The 16,212-nt window shown below is 35.8% G+C and overlaps 1 protein-coding gene across 1 annotated transcript in view; it reads left to right on the top strand.

Annotated features, from left to right (window-relative positions):
* The window catches only part of DNAH5 (dynein axonemal heavy chain 5), a 107,344-nt gene that overhangs the window by 57,424 nt on the left and 33,708 nt on the right, over nt 1–16,212 (top strand). Inside the window, exons 43-54 of the mRNA XM_061994820.1 lie at nt 136–377; nt 1,823–1,999; nt 2,489–2,693; nt 3,251–3,393; nt 4,108–4,242; nt 4,994–5,116; nt 5,850–6,063; nt 6,660–6,883; nt 8,381–8,576; nt 10,503–10,675; nt 13,142–13,272; nt 15,967–16,120. Of these exons, the coding sequence (XP_061850804.1) occupies nt 136–377; nt 1,823–1,999; nt 2,489–2,693; nt 3,251–3,393; nt 4,108–4,242; nt 4,994–5,116; nt 5,850–6,063; nt 6,660–6,883; nt 8,381–8,576; nt 10,503–10,675; nt 13,142–13,272; nt 15,967–16,120 (2,117 nt within the window). The remainder of the gene's footprint in view (nt 1–135; nt 378–1,822; nt 2,000–2,488; nt 2,694–3,250; nt 3,394–4,107; nt 4,243–4,993; nt 5,117–5,849; nt 6,064–6,659; nt 6,884–8,380; nt 8,577–10,502; nt 10,676–13,141; nt 13,273–15,966; nt 16,121–16,212) is intronic.

Genomic DNA, 16,212 nt, shown 5'->3' with positions numbered 1-16,212 from the left:
GGTGTGAATCTTTTGTGTCATACCTGCACATACCATAGTCTGTCTCTAATGGCTTCAGATAATTCCATTAAGACAATCAGTTTCTTCTGGCATATACTCTTAGACTCCTATATTATCTGTTATTTTGGATTATAGGAGAACACATCTGGATAGTTCTTGATGGTCCAGTTGATGCAATTTGGATTGAGAACCTTAATTCTGTCCTGGATGATAACAGAACCCTAACGTTGGCAAATGGAGATCGGATACCTATGGCACCAAATTGCAAAATAGTCTTTGAACCTCATAATATTGATAATGCTTCACCAGCAACAGTTTCAAGGAATGGGATGGTATTCATGAGCTCATCAGTTCTCAACTGGAGCCCTATCCTTGAGGTACAATAGCTAAGTGAATGTTTATGTGTTGAAACTTTAATGGGTTATTTATTCAACACTTCACTGTTATTCCTTTGAGACCTCGTTTTATGGCTTTTGCTGTGACATTGCTTTTACATTGTAGAAACTTATTGGTTAGTGTTTAATATAACAATGTTTCTGGTAGCTTATACTAAAGTGAATAATGTAATATTTTCAGGAACATAGTCAATATATAATGCTTTTAAAAACATGGATATTTTGCTTTGGGACAATTTTGTAATTCAAGGTATTTTATACCATTGAAGAAAAACTCATTTGTCAAAATACCAGCTACCTGCCAGCTGATTCAGGAATCTAGAAATCCTCTAGAAAATATAGGTGCTCTTCATATTTCTTAAAACTAATTGCAGTGGAAATTAAAACCAGAAATAAAGTCAATGCAGCACGAAGGTACAAAGTTTTTCGATTGATGTTCTTGCCTGGTTGTCTGTGAAGGTTTCTAAAAGAAAAATGTCTGAAGACACAAAAAATGGTTACTCTCTCTCTGACATGGTATGAATCTTTAAAAAAAACAGAACTTTATAGATGTGTTTTGGAGTGAAGAACAGCGTATGACATGTCCAAATTTCCAGATGATTTATGAAGTGATTCTTTCCTGTATATGTCACCTTTCATCTTCCAAAAACTAGGAAACAGAAATCCCTATCTTAACTGAGTTCTGATAATGATGTACTGAAGGATACATTTAGAGACTTGAGCACCTTATGGGTTTTTTCATGTAGCAAATATCTTGGACTGTAGTGGGTCTGGGATGGTAGTGATTTTCCACAGCAGCTCTTGCAGTGCTGTGCTTACTAGTTGATATCAATATTATGACTATTGCTCACACAGCATCAGGGCTGTCCCTCCAGCATTCCTTCCCCCACCTTCACCAATAGCTGTGGGTGAGCACAATTTTGGGAGGGACCACAGCCAGAACAGCTGACCCAGGCTGACCAAGGAGATATTCCATACCATATGACGTCAGCTCAGTAATATAAACTGGGAGAGAGGAGCAGGAAAGGGAGGCAAGATTCATTTCTGGCCTTCCAAAAGCAACCGCTACGTGTACTGAAGCCCTGCTTCTCGGGAGGTGGCCGGACGTCGCTGCTGATGAGAAATCCTTTTTTCATTACAACTGCCAGTTGTTTCTGGGATACCCTGTATCACTGCTAGGAGCTAATGTGCAGAATAATACCTGTCTTTTCTTCAATATCCATGTTTAATGTTCAGCAGGACTTGTGCATACTAGGGTAAAGCTTGACCTTCTGCTAGCCAAACCCTGCCCAACTGTCAGGGAATCTGGCCTCCCACATAGAAATAAACTTTCTGTGCTTGTTGGGCCTTTTGAATTACTGGAGTTGAATTTACTGAGGCTTTTATTGAGAATTCCATTTATTTTTTTTCACCATGCTTTGTAATAGGGGTTTTTGAAAAGACGCCCCTCCCAAGAAGCTGAGATTCTACGTCAGCTGTATTCTTCATCGTTCCCAGACTTGTATCGCCTCAGTGTTCAGTGTCTGCAATGCAAGATTGAGATGTTGGAAGCCTTTGTGATTATGCAGAGCATTAATATGCTGGAGGGCCTTATCCAACCTAAGGTAGTGTAGATTATTTTAAATTTTCTTAAATAGTGATAATTTTATGTCACGAGTTTATGTAGAGAGGAGATTCTCTGATGACTTGGAATGTAAGTGAGGATATGTGTTAGTAAGGAATACCTTCTTTTTCTTTAGAAAATAATAGCTAGGATGTGGCCTCTCTCACATTTGAATATGATGTTAAGGACTGACATGTAGCATGCATCACATAGCAGTTCCATTCTATGATTCTATGATTTTTTTCTGTGTGAATTGTAATCATTATAAACTAGAGCTGAAACAGCTCAAATGCTGTAATGGGTAATTAAAAGTAATATTTACACAATGCTTTTCCATAGTTTATGGTCTACTTTATATTAATTTTGTCTCTTAATTGATTAAGATGTCAGTAAATTTAAACGTGATTGAAGCCTTTTAACTTATGTTACTAATGATTATTAAGTAGAAATTTCATGATACTGAAAATAAAACCGTGACTCAATCCTTCAGGAGCAAGGAGGGGAATTGACTCCAAAATACCTGGAAAGGCTGTACATATTCTCTCTTATGTGGAGCGTAGGAGCATTACTAGAACTGGAAGACAGATGCAAAATGGAGCACTGGCTTCGAAATCATGCAACAATAAAACTTGATCTTCCCTGTATCCCAGAAGGCAGTGAAGATACCATGTTTGATTATTATGTGTCATCTGATGGTCAGTAACCCAGCTGGGTGGTATGGGATAAAACTGAAAAGTAATTTTAAAATTCTGCTTCTTTTAGAGAATTAACTCAAGTTATTTTCTAGCCTGTGTTTGTTTGTGTTCCTTTGAAAGATTTATTGTACAGCTAAAGTTTACTGGTAATGTTGTATAAAGCTTATATATTAAAAAACCCCTACCATAATAACACAAATATATATAGAATATATAAATATATATATATGTTAAAAATAGAAAAAATTTATAATGTTTCCTGTGGGAAATCAGAGTATGGATATATTGCTACAGAGCTGCATGGACTTTGAGCTGATGAATTGTGAAGTGAACAAAAACAAGCCTTATCCTTGTCGTAATTTGTGTAGATAAGAAGAGTAAGCCTCTTGGATCCAACTTCAGAGATTCTGTGATTCTATGGTTTTGGTTTGAATTTACAGAGTGGGATTACTGTGTGTGAGACAGAGGGACTGACAGATGAGTTAACTTAATGGAAAATAAAAGATGCAATGATGCTTTGTGTTTCTGAAACGTTCACTTTGTTGTTTTCTTATTAGGTGAATGGATGCACTGGAATACATGTGTAGAAGAGTATGTATATCCCAGTTGCAGCACTCCAGAATATGGCTCCATTCTTGTGCCTAACGTTGACAACGTGAGAATGGATTTCCTTATTCAAACCATTGCGAAACAGGGCAAGGTACTTTTTCTATATGTCACATCTAAGTAGTGCTAACAGTACACATGATAAAGTTTTTTTAATTACAAGAGAAATATTATATTATTGAAAAGGATTTGTTTTCCTTTTAAAAGATCAAAAGGTGCTTACAGGAGCTATGTTCGTGAAAATATGCCTAAAGGCTTGAATACTCACTGCTTCCAAAGTTTTTTGTCTTTCCCTCATCCATCCTTTCCGTAGTGGAAATAACTGTAATTACAGCTGAGATCATGTAAGAACAGAAGCATTTTTTTCATGTAGCTGTTGGAAAGGGGGGACAGCACACAGAACAGTAGAGTGCCAGACTGCTGATATGAACTCTGCTCACATGCATTAAGCAAACCAAAACTATGTTTGATAAACAGGATATAGTAAATAACAACAATTGATGTGTTTCAATTACTGAAGCTCTGGACTACATCCTTTTTTAAATAGCCAACACCTTTTACCAACAATCTGTTTGTTAGTTAAATTGTGCTGACTGACATAACCATTACCTGCAAATATGTTTAACTTGCAAGGCCTGCAAATGTCTCAGACATGAGCTGTTTTACTTCTGCGTGTCACCTGTTGAGAATTCACTTTACATAACTTTTCTAGTTTCATTTCATTTTAAAAGCTAAATGGAATTACTGAGGCTTTGCCAAGACTCCCAGCTCTTGTATTTTGTCTTATTTCACTGTTGTCTCTGTCTAGGCTGTCCTACTAATTGGTGAGCAAGGAACTGCAAAGACGGTTATCATCAAAAGTTTTCTGTCAAAATATAACCCTGAGAGCCATGTAGCTAAGAGTTTGAATTTTTCATCTGCAACTACCCCATTAATTTTCCAGGTACAGTAGTCATTTACTTTCTAACATGATGTGACTGGATCAGAGATTGTTCTGAAAATTTGCCAGGAGGATGCTTCTAAAAGTAGTTTATTTAGTTGAAAACAGATGCAGAAACACCAACTCAAAAGGACCATATGTCCTAATAAATGATTTAAAGGACTTCTGTAAAAACCATGTTCCCTTCAACTTCTCTGGTAGTTATCAGTCTATTCTTGGGACTATTACAATTCTGTGCTTATTGTTTGCTTCATCACATTTCATGTTTTTATGTTGAACGTATAAGGTCTCACTAATGGGGTAGTCGGTGACTTCCCTCAGATTTCACTAAAAGCCATGAATAAAATAAGTGCTACCCACAAGAATGTGTCATAATAACTGTGCAGCCTGCAATTTAAATTTCAGTAAATTAAATTGCTCATTAAAAAAACGCCACTTGCAGTGCAGCTGCTCTAAATAGAGTTACGAATACTTAAATCCCGAGCTGTACTGCCTGTCCAAATTTCTATTGGGCTACTTTGAATTATTTCAAGTTTCTTTAACCTACTGGCAATACACAAGTGAAATGTTTTTAATCATTCTAATTTTAATCATTCTAATTTTAATCATTCATTTTTACCATTCTATGATTCTATGTATTATCTAAACCTTCCTAAACTTCTGTGTAACCAAGCCACAAACATGTTTAAATGACTGAAACATATACAGAAGGAAGGGCTCTTTGTAACTATGCTGATAATTGCTTTTTTAACAGCGTACAATCGAGAGTTACGTGGACAAGCGCATGGGCACAACTTATGGTCCGCCTGCAGGCAAAAAGATGACGGTCTTCATTGATGATGTGAATATGCCCGTAATAAATGAATGGGGAGATCAGGTTAGTTTGTAAAAGAGGAAAGTAGACACTCAAATAGTGATAGCAAATGGGTTGTGTGGAAAATAATTAAAATGCTGTGAGTGCTGAGAGGTAAGAAGTGACTTCTCTGCTTTAAAACAACGATTATGTACATTGGCAAGATTGGTCTGAATTACATTGCTTTGGAAAAGGTTAGAGTTTCTAGAGAATATAGTCATAAAATGGCATGTGGGATGTTTTCAGCTGGTCAAAAGGAAAGGCAGGGGTTTGATTTATGGATAAGGAAAAGGAACCTTGCATTCTTTTATATGACAGCAATTCTATGTTTGCAGTGTGAAAAATTTTGTTTGTGATGGTTACATAAGGAAATTTCATCAAAATAATCGGTGGAAAATGGTTTGATTAGAACAAACTGTAAACTTTGTGTTAAAAGGGAGAAATGTTTCTGAAGCAGCAGTATTCAAAATTATGCAACATTTAAGAGTAAAAGTGTTGAAATATGAAGGATTGATTCTAAGCTAGGGATTTCTCTCTGCTCCTAGGATGTTTGTCATTAGAGGTTACCAATGAAAAGGGCAATCTAACCATGCTTATTTCTAGCACTATATTTTTCTCCTGAAAAAAATAAGTAGGGCTTTTGGGGAGAAAATAACGGTATACTCTTTATTAGGTCTTTCAAGTACATAATTATGTCTTATATTTCATTTAGTTGTGTATATAATATTCTGTTATATAACATTTGGTTATTTTACAGGTCACTAATGAGATAGTTAGGCAGCTGATGGAACAGAAAGGAATATATAATCTGGAAAAGCCTGGTGAATTTACCAACATTGTTGACGTTCAGTTTTTGGCTGCCATGATTCACCCAGGGGGAGGTCGCAATGACATTCCACAGAGGCTCAAGAGACAATTTTCTGTGTTCAACTGTACTCTGCCTTCTAACTCTTCCATTGACAAAATCTTTGGTAAAGGGAAATTAGTTTTGTATTCATCTCATTTTTGAAAATGATGGTTGATTTTTCTTTATCCCTCTATTTGTAAACATTATGATGGAAATTGAAGCTCAATCATTCTCTGATTTGCTTACCATCTCATTTTCCTTCAGTAATCACTCTCCACTTGTATCTTCATTAATCTGTAAGGTTTTCAGGTGCAGTCACTTAATCTGTTGGGATGCTAAGACATTAGGAAGAATGGTATGAAGACCATTCCCAGTTCTAGTGACAGTGCTGGAGATTTGTTAAGGTGCTATGGGTGCTAAGAATCTGTGACTAATGACTGGTCTCAAAGAGCAGACTACCTATTCAAAGGCTATGGAAGCTATTTCAGTAGAACATTTTGAACAGACAGTGAATTAAGAGCGCAACACTCACTGAGCTGATGGCAGAATGATGTTCAAGACCAAATGAATCAAGATTTGAGTAAACCCTGGAAAACCATTTCAACAAAATAGAAAAGGTTTTGGGGATTAAGAAATGAAGTTTAAGAGGATTGTAGCACTTTGTGTTATGCTAGTGTGTCTTAGAAAAATCTTTCATTTGGTGCTTTTTTTTCCCCACAGGTGTAATTGGAGAAGGGCACTACTGTGGTGAGCGAGGATTTTCAGAAGATGTGAAGAAAACAGTAGCCAAATTGGTTCCAATGACACGCAGACTGTGGCAAATTACCAAGCTAAAAATGTTGCCCACACCAGCCAAGTTCCATTATGTCTTCAATCTTCGAGACCTCTCAAAGATTTGGCAAGGAATGCTGAATACAACATCAGAAGTGATCAATGAACCAAAGGTAAGTGCAGCAAAAAAAAGGTTTTGTTATAATTAATCTACAAAGAGGATGAAGAGTCTAATTTCTTGGCATTTGAGCTTGCTTTATAAGAATTTTGGATTAAAACCATTCTTCAGTGTTTTTTTGAGGCAAAGATGTTTTAGTCCAGCTTTTACAGTGCCAACATTGTTTCATATCTATAACAAACCTGTTTCTTCTGACAGAGGAGGGTTGGCTTCTCTCCCCTTGCTCTTATTACTGACAAACGCTAGTTTATTTGAAAGAAGTGAACAAAGAAAATTGAGAAGTAATGAAATTAGTTTAACCCAATGAAAATGTGTATGTCTTGTTTAAAAAAGAAATAAACACTTCAATTCTCTCCACTTGTGTATTCAGGCTTTTGGTCCCTGTCTAATATAAGTCTAACAAATGATTTCTGGCTTATGGTTTAAAAGCAAGTAGTAGTGATAAGTCATGATGACTTTTTTTTCCCATAGTCCATCTTTCTTCCAGAAGAACTCACCACCTTTTGCATCATTTATATTTTTATTGTTTTAAGGAGAATTCATTTAGTGTTTTGAACATTGACACATGAAGTATTCAGAAAGACATGTTTATGGTAGTTATGTATTTGGATTATAGGATCATTTCATGTTCCATATACTTTGTTTGTTGAATAAGCTCCTGGATTCTGCTACATCTCCAGTTTAAATTTCTGCATTGATTTTAATTTATGAAGCTGAAAATATACAATAAGAAGATGGTTACATGTATATATAGTCTCAATGAATGTCTTTTGGAGGCTAATAAACAGTTGCTAAAAATCTGGTTCTATGTATTTACATATTAGTTTTGAGACTTGACATCTTAGAATCTATCATTAGTATGAAGTGCTCTAGGCTCAAACAAGAGGTCTTCCAGGAGTACTACTACTAGTAATACTATATTAAACTAGTGTTGCTAGGATTAAGAACCAGGTAGGTTTTTCTTCTGCACTGTATGACCAAACCAAAGGGCTTTAAAAGTTATTGAATTTGAAGACGTAGTAATATAAATTATATATATATATACACATATTTGTCTAATTAATTTGACTAAAGTATTGGGAATGACATCTGTGTTTGGCATGAAAGTATTCATGCCATGATGCTATTATTTCCATACCTACTTAATTACCAGTTAAAGGAGTGTTTTATCAGTGTGTAAATGTGTTTTAACAGGTATGGTTACGATTTTAATGCCAGGGAAATAAAGTCTTAATTTGGTAAATATGCTTGTTTGACATGCTAGATTAAGGCTTCTTGCAGTTAACTGAATGTAAGCTTAAAATGTTATTGGGCAGAATAAGAAACTCAAGATACCTCTCCTGAACAAACTCCAAAATACTACAGTTTATTTTACAGTGATAATATGAATTTTAAATAAACAAATTGATAAAAGCATGGCTTTTAAATTAACATGGCTTTACTGCAAACCTAGTGTGACTGAGATGCCTTTTTTTGTTTTGCTTTTATATAGGTCCTGATAAAACTGTGGAAACATGAATGTAAGCGTGTCATTGCTGATCGTTTCACAACTTCAGAAGATGTAAACTGGTTTGATACAGCTGTGGAAAAACTCATTGAGGAGGATTTTGAAGGAACAAAAGCCTTGCTGGATTCTGAAGTTGACACATTCTTTGTTGACTTCTTAAGAGATGCACCTGAAAGAACTGGTAAAGATCTACTTTGATAACCATGGGGATAACAAGAATAGGGAAGGAGATGCTAATAGAAAAATGTCTTAAAACATCACAGAATCACAAAATCTCAAGTGTTTGAAAGGGACTTCGAAATATCATCTAGTCCAACCTGCCTGCCAGAGCGGGACCAGCTAGAGTAGGTCCCATAGGAACTTGTCCAAGTGGGTTTGGAATGTCTCCAGAGAAGGAGCCTCCACAACCCATCTGGGCAGCCTGATCCGGTGCTTCCTCACCCTCACGGGGAAGAAATTCTTCCGTGTGTTTCCTTGGAACGTCTTGTGTTCCAGCTTATGCATTAAAAGTGGTTATTTTAACCAGTGACTTTGAAAGCAGTCTGTGTTACCAACAGTGGCACATGTTTATATTTATGGGATTTCTAAGTCCAAATTTATATCCATGTTATCTGTATAGGACAGCATTGCTTTCACTTCCATTGATGTGGTAGATAGACAAAACTGTCAAATACTGAGCTTGAATTTATACTATTCTAAAATGATGAAAAAAATGTGGTATGAATGACTTGAAGTGATGAGGCTGCAGTGTTAAAGAAAGAGTAATACTCTAGCTACCATCCTCTAGAAAAACCTGGTGAAAGAATACCAGCTCTGAGCTAATCCAGTACTACTTAGGCAATACCTGGTACATGATTTTGTAACAAATGAGTGTTATTTCGGAATCTCCTGAATGCTATAAAACTTCTTGAGTTACCCATATGGCTTATAACAGTGTCTTTGTGTAGTTTCAATAAAACACTGTATCACTGACCTTGCTAAATGACCTGGGAATATTTTTTTAGTTAATTCAAAAGATCAAACAATAATTGTTTAGGTTCTGAGGAAGGTAATGATTTAAGCCATCAGATGATTCAATTATCTGTGTTCATGTCACTGTAATGGTGGACAGTGGATGCAATGAAAGGTTGACATGAGTGGTTAAATGCCATTTAAGTTTCTTCTTGGATAATTGAAGTATTCTGAAGGCAGTGACAAAAGGATAGTAACGAATAGAAAATGCTTGATTGGAAGGAAACAGAAAAGCAAACTGATATGAGCAAGTAAAATACATGCTTAAATAACCTGCTGTATTGCAGAAATATGAAGAAGACTGAAATATAAAGTCAGAATCTGTACTGAAAATGTACAGAGTGACCTTTGATGCAAAAATTTGAATCCACACTAGAAAACATTACATTGGTCTGAAAAATAAATGCATAATAGGCTTGTATTTCTCAAAATAATGTGCTTCCTGGTGACAGTTTAAATATACCTGCTCTGTAATGGCCCTCTTTTAGAATAGGTATATTTTGTCCTCAATATGTTTGTCAGAACCTTTCCTGTTTTGGCTTTAAGTGAAAAGGTGAGACAACATCACTATTTCCTCCTTTCTTTTAGGTGAGGAAGGATTGACAATTCCTGTGGCTTTCAGATCACTTCATGAAACAACTTGTGTGCCATTTCACAGTGACTATACTATTTTAGGGGACATAATTATTTTTAGTAGTATTTTTTTTCACTAGTGCAGTGATTTAATCAACTTAGACGTATTTTTTACAAGAAAAACACATATTTGCAGTTTTTAACTGCTATCTCTATTTATCTTTGTTCTCTGATATATCCAAGCTAATTTCAGTTTGTCATCACCCGGGTTTCAGATGTAGAGGAAGGAGACTCCTTAGTTTCTGCTGTTTTTTCCTTGAGAATTAAGCAGCTGAACTTACAATTTCTTGTAGGCAGAGTAGAGGCAGCACACTTGTACATACATGCAAGATGTAAAGTCATGGATTATAAAACTGGTTTTGAGTGGTTAAAGCGACTCCTATTTATCTTCACTTGCTCATCCCCATATTGAGCCTTCATCAATCATTTAAAACTGATAAGGCTTTGCTACTTTTTGTTCTAGATGAAAAGTCAGAGGAAGTTCATTTAGATCTTCCCAAAGTCTATGAGCCAGTTGACTCCTTTCATCAGCTACGGAATCGTTTAAATATGTTCTTACAAACATACAATGAGAATGTCCGTGGTACTGGAATGGATATGGTTTTCTTTGAGGATGCTATGATTCATTTAGTCAAGGTACCGTCTTATTGGATTGCCATTTGTTCTTATTCACTTGTTCTCAGTGTCTGTGAGTGAAGGTATCACTAATCAAGGTAAATAATTTCTAAAACTGAAACAAGTAATTTACTGGTAGCAAATATTTTGTCTGCCACTCTGTGACTAGGTATTAACAGTCAACTTTTCTGAAAATGCACTGGATGGAACTAATTTTTTTACATCTCTTTTATATCAGGTGGGATCATGGTCCTAACTATTTTATTTCAACCTTTCTTCTTGTGAATTCTTCTGGGAGCTCTGCCTCTCTTTGGAATGAGTAAAGTGAAATTCAGATAACGATGTAATTAGTTGCTTATGAAGAATCCTTCATAAGAATATTCAACAAGAATAAATGTAGTCCAAACTTCCTTTCTAGATCTGTAGTATGCTCACTTCTTTTAAAATTCCTTTCGATATGGATTGGACCTGACCATATTTTCTTGTGTAGCAAAACTTGATGGGATTGTCCACACAGAATAGCCTTCATATAAAGAGGAAGCTTTTTTGGTTTTTTTGGATGAAAAATATACTGTTTCTAAGTTTTAAAGTTATCTGTATTTCTTATCATTTATTAAGAACTGAGTACTGGATTGCACCATCCTAACACAAAATTTCAATTTAGTTGAAAAACACATTGCATCTGCAAGTTTCAAAATGTTTCCATTTCACAAAATAAGTCCCTTTCTTTTAAGGTCTTCCCTGCAAAACGGATTTCTTTGGGAAAATTGTTAAATCTTTGTCACACTTGCCAGCCAGCTTCTGGCTTATTCCTAGTAAAAAAAATCCCAACTATATAAATTCTGGATTTTGCCCTCAAATATTAATTTTTAAATTTGTTTTTGTACAGAAGACATGTAATGAGGAATCTTTTCTTGGTAAATACCTGACACGTTTTCTTAGCTTTCATTTGGCATCTTGGATCTTATATTCCTGAAAGCAGCATTTACAACTCTGCAGGTCTGAGCTTTATGCATTAGCTAGGCTGGAGATAGCTTCTAAGAGAAGGCTAGATAAACACAGTTGAAGTAATGCATAGTCTGAGCTGTCATACTATGACGTGAATGAGTTTAAGCTGATGAATATCTTGAACACAGAACAAAGCTTCCAATGTACAGTTTCTGTACCTCTGCCTGGGAAAGATCTAGGATCTATAACGGAAGTGATCAGCAGTATTCCAAGGCTGGAGTGCAAAGCTATTGTTCTTTCTCTGGTTAAATACAAAGTATACTTAAAGTAAAACTCTATCCTTGATTTTATCTTTGCTATAAAACATCAACCTATGAAAAATAACAACTTAATTGCATTCAATATGTAAAAGATATGGGTTTAAAACTGCAGGGAACTGACATAGATGTTTTAAGCAAGTTGGAAAAAAAGGTATGCTAGGGAAAAGACAAGTAAAGAAGTATACAGGCTGCTTATTGGTGTGATGGAATTCTAGGGACATCAGAAGAGTGGTCAAAATAATAACTAGAGCCAATACTCTGTGTTAGTGCTTGTATAGAGGAGACCAGTTGCTCACTAGCTGGTTAGTATTACCTTGCTTTTGAGAGACAAGGGATTGCATGCTCTTCTGGAAATTAATGTAGGTTCTTCTGTATACTATGAGTTTTTATCCATGTACAGCTGATGGCATGTGGAGCATATTTGTCTGCTGTGCTTAAAGGCACATCTTCCCAGCATCAGGAGATATGGTCTGTTTTCATCTTTCTTATCACTACGTTTTGGCTGTGGACAGTGGGATTGGTGCTGCATGCACTTCACAGTCAGTGTTGATTTTTTTTTTTTTGCTCTGAATTTAAAAGGGTTTATTTGTTTTCATTGCACTGTCCTGAACTGAAGGGAAATATGGAGCAGTAGGTAACAATTACCTTTTGCTTTAACAGATAAATAATGAAATGAGAAAGAAAGGGTGATCTAGTTGGGAGATGTTCCACTATGAATAATACTCATGCTGATATTGTGCATTTTCATAATCAAGTAAACTAGAAGCTTAAAAAGTTTGATTATAAAGGCAGTATTATTACATACTGCAGAGAATACTAGAGATTGTTTATTCTGAATCATAACATGCTTGGGACAGTCTGTCTTTCTGGCCATAATGAAAGGGGCCTGGAGAGATGAGTCTTACTGAAGCTGTCCAAAAGGTATGTTATTGGCAAAAAATAGTATTTCCTTCTCAGTTTTAATAATCAGTCATATTGTGATACCACATCACTAACAAGTCACAGTTTTAGTTATGCCTTGTGAAAGCATGAGGTGCAATTCTACTGATGATTGAAAGGTCACAGTGAACAGTTAATAGTTATATAGAATCCTTTCATTAAACCTTAACATTTTTATTTGTTCTGCTTTCTAATATAACTTCATTGCTGCAGTAGCACAGGATTTTTGGATGTGTAACTTTTACTCATTGTAGCAATAAATGCCTGTGATCTTACACAGATTTCTCGGGTGATTCGCACTCCTCGTGGAAATGCTCTTTTAGTTGGAGTTGGTGGCTCAGGAAAGCAGAGCTTGACAAGACTGGCATCTTTCATAGCTGGCTATGATACGTTCCAGATAATGTTAACAAGGTGAGGATTAATTAAAATTAACTAAAGAAATACTTTGTGTTCAAACACTTTCTATAAATAGAACAGGCTCCCAGTCTGTGCAGTGGGAGAAAGAAAAAGCCTAAAGCAAGGTGACCACTGTTGCCTAGAGTGGAAAGACATGACAATCCTTTGAGACTTATGAAATTTGCTTGATTTTCTACAAAAAGTCTGAGCTTTTACAATCTTTGGAGTAGTAAACTCTTTTGTGTGTTTCACAGAACGAGAGGGAGTATTGGCAGTGCCATGTTATCTTCGCTCTGTGTCTTTACACAGTACCTAAAGCTGTACTGAAAGTATTTGTAGGTGATATCTACCCATAACACCTTTATTGATTTATTGTGATATTTCTTGTAGTATTTGAACTAACACCTGTGTGAAGAGGTGGAATACTCATCCCTACCCATTAATTTGGTGGCTCTTATGTATATGTTAGTATTTTGACAGCTTTCCCAAGTACATCTTGCCTGCTCTCATACTGTTCAACCAAATGTGATTTTGTTTGGAATAACTCACAAAGCATACATATAACAAAATTCAAATCCTTTACTGAATATTTTAGAATGAGTGCCTCCCAAAGCATTTGTACAACAAGCCACTGGTCAGGAAGTGATTTGGTCACTCAAATAAGATGTCATTGTAGGGAAGTTAATTATTTTAATTCTTTTGCAGCTGTCTTGGCTGCAGAAGAAACTGTAGATTCACATGAGGGAATACCTCTTGGTGATGATCCCATCAGAGGGTCTATCTGAAATTGGAATGATTTTAAGAGAGATTACAGTACAGTTGACAAAACAAATAGTAACAAATTGATGGATATAATTCACAAAAAATGATGAAGCCACTATATCATTCACAAGGACTTAGGAAGGGAAAATATTGAATTAAGAAAACATTGTTCAGCTTCCTACTTAAACTTGCTTTGGCACCTGAGGATCATAAGCAGGTTTGTATAAAGCCTGTGAAAAAAAGAATCCTGTAAAGATCTGGGGAACCTGTACACATGAAGGCTTGTAAGCCCAATGTGTGCACCAGAGGAATTAAAGAAACCATCATGAAGAACAGATGGAGTGAAGATTTGAATAAATGTGATCTTGGGAAAGACTCATCAAAGATTGTGATAAACCATAATCCTTTCTTACAAAACTCCTTGGAGATCTCCAAGAGGATCAACAAGCAAGTGGAGAAGTGCGATATAGTTGATAAAACCAAAGTCAGTGCTTTTCTAACCTTAAGTGTTGAAACACATCTAATAATTTGAACCAGAACATCTCAGTGAAAAATTTTTAATCCTTCTTGGACAGAATTGGTTGTCGTTTGCTAATCCCAAATTTTCTGTTCTATGGGTTTATAGCGATTTTAGTTGTTAGATCTAAAGTGATTTCCTTTAATGCACCAAGGCAGATGGTAATTGTATTACTAGCTTAAAGTGTATAACTTAAAGTGTTTTTTTCAAGTTGTTATTTTTTTTAAATATTGAGTAATAAACTGAACAACTCTTCTAATCATTATTTCCCCCTGCAGCTGAAACAGAAGGACATAGAAGATTTATGTCTTCTCTGTGTCCATTTCTAACCTTAGTGGTGTCTTCTCTTGACAATTATGATACCTCTCATGAAACCCAAATAATATCTTCCTAGTCATCAAAGAAAAAAAGTAAAAGCAATGTTTCCTGAGCTCCTCGCTACTAATGAGGAACTATTGGATAACTTCTGATTTTTTTTTAGATCATACGTGAGATCGTTATGGTTACACAAGAAACTCTTAGTAAAGTTGCACACAACCACTTTAATTCCCAGGGGTCATCCCAGAAAACTCAGCTTTTATTGTACTCCTTTATCCAGACAGAGGGATTGTTCTAGTGTAACCTTGTGTATTAGGTTTGCATGGCAAGGTTTTAGTAGCAAGGAGGCTACAGCGATTGCTTCTATGAGAAGCTACTAGAAGCTTCCTCCATGCCCAATGCCACTAGCTCTGAGACAGACCTGCTGCTGGCCAAGCTCATCAGTGACAGTGGCAGCACTGTTGGGATAACATGTTTGAGAAGGAGAAAAACAAATGCTGTGCAACAGCAGCCGGAAGAGAGGAGTAGACTGTGTGAGAGAAACAGCTATGCAGACATCAAGATCAATCCCCACCACACCTTGTCTAATAATTTTTATGCTTTTTATTCTCTTTGCTGCTGCTCTTTTTGCAAAACTGAGAGTGCCACCGTTGGTGAGGACTTTCGCCAGAAGGGCCAACTAGTTTGAGTTTTTTAAGTGGTCAAGAAAATCCAAAGAATCTTATTGCATCCAGCACATGACAAAATCCTGTGAGAAAACACTTGTCTGGCTTGTCACTTTTTTTAGCAAAAGATAAATAAATAGCGTAAGACTTAAGGTTTAGCTTTTTATTGTTGTCATTTTTGGCTGTGGAGCTGAGTTTGTCTTTGTAAAATTTTTATTGATGTGGGAGGGGAAAAAAGAGAGCAGGAAAAAGAAGAATGGATTAGGAATTTAATGTGAGACTTTGAAATGAAATATGTCTTCTTCCTAATCTAAATGAAAATTTCTGGACTTAGCCACATTTTTGTTTTAAATTCCAAGAATCTGTTTCTTACTTAAATTTACTTATTTTTTTTCCTTTTAACTGGAAGGCATTTAAAAAGAAATATATAAATGTCCTTTCTCCTAGATCATACAACACGTCAAACTTGATGGAAGATCTGAAACTCCTGTACAGAACAGCAGGACTTCAAGGCAAAGGCATTTGTTTTCTTTTTACTGACAACGAGATCAAAGATGAGTCTTTCTTGGAATTCCTGAACAATGTTTTATCATCAGGAGAGGTAAGGTGCCTTCTCATAATCATTGTTCTGCTTTTTACGTTTTATAACTTTGAAGTAAAAGTAACTACTGTATTTGGATATTCTTTTATATG

Source organism: Colius striatus, chromosome 4, assembly GCF_028858725.1.
Source record: "Colius striatus isolate bColStr4 chromosome 4, bColStr4.1.hap1, whole genome shotgun sequence".
NCBI lineage: Eukaryota > Metazoa > Chordata > Aves > Coliiformes > Coliidae > Colius > Colius striatus.
Note: the sequence above shows the minus strand (reverse complement) of the source record. Positions and strands in the feature narration are given on the sequence as shown.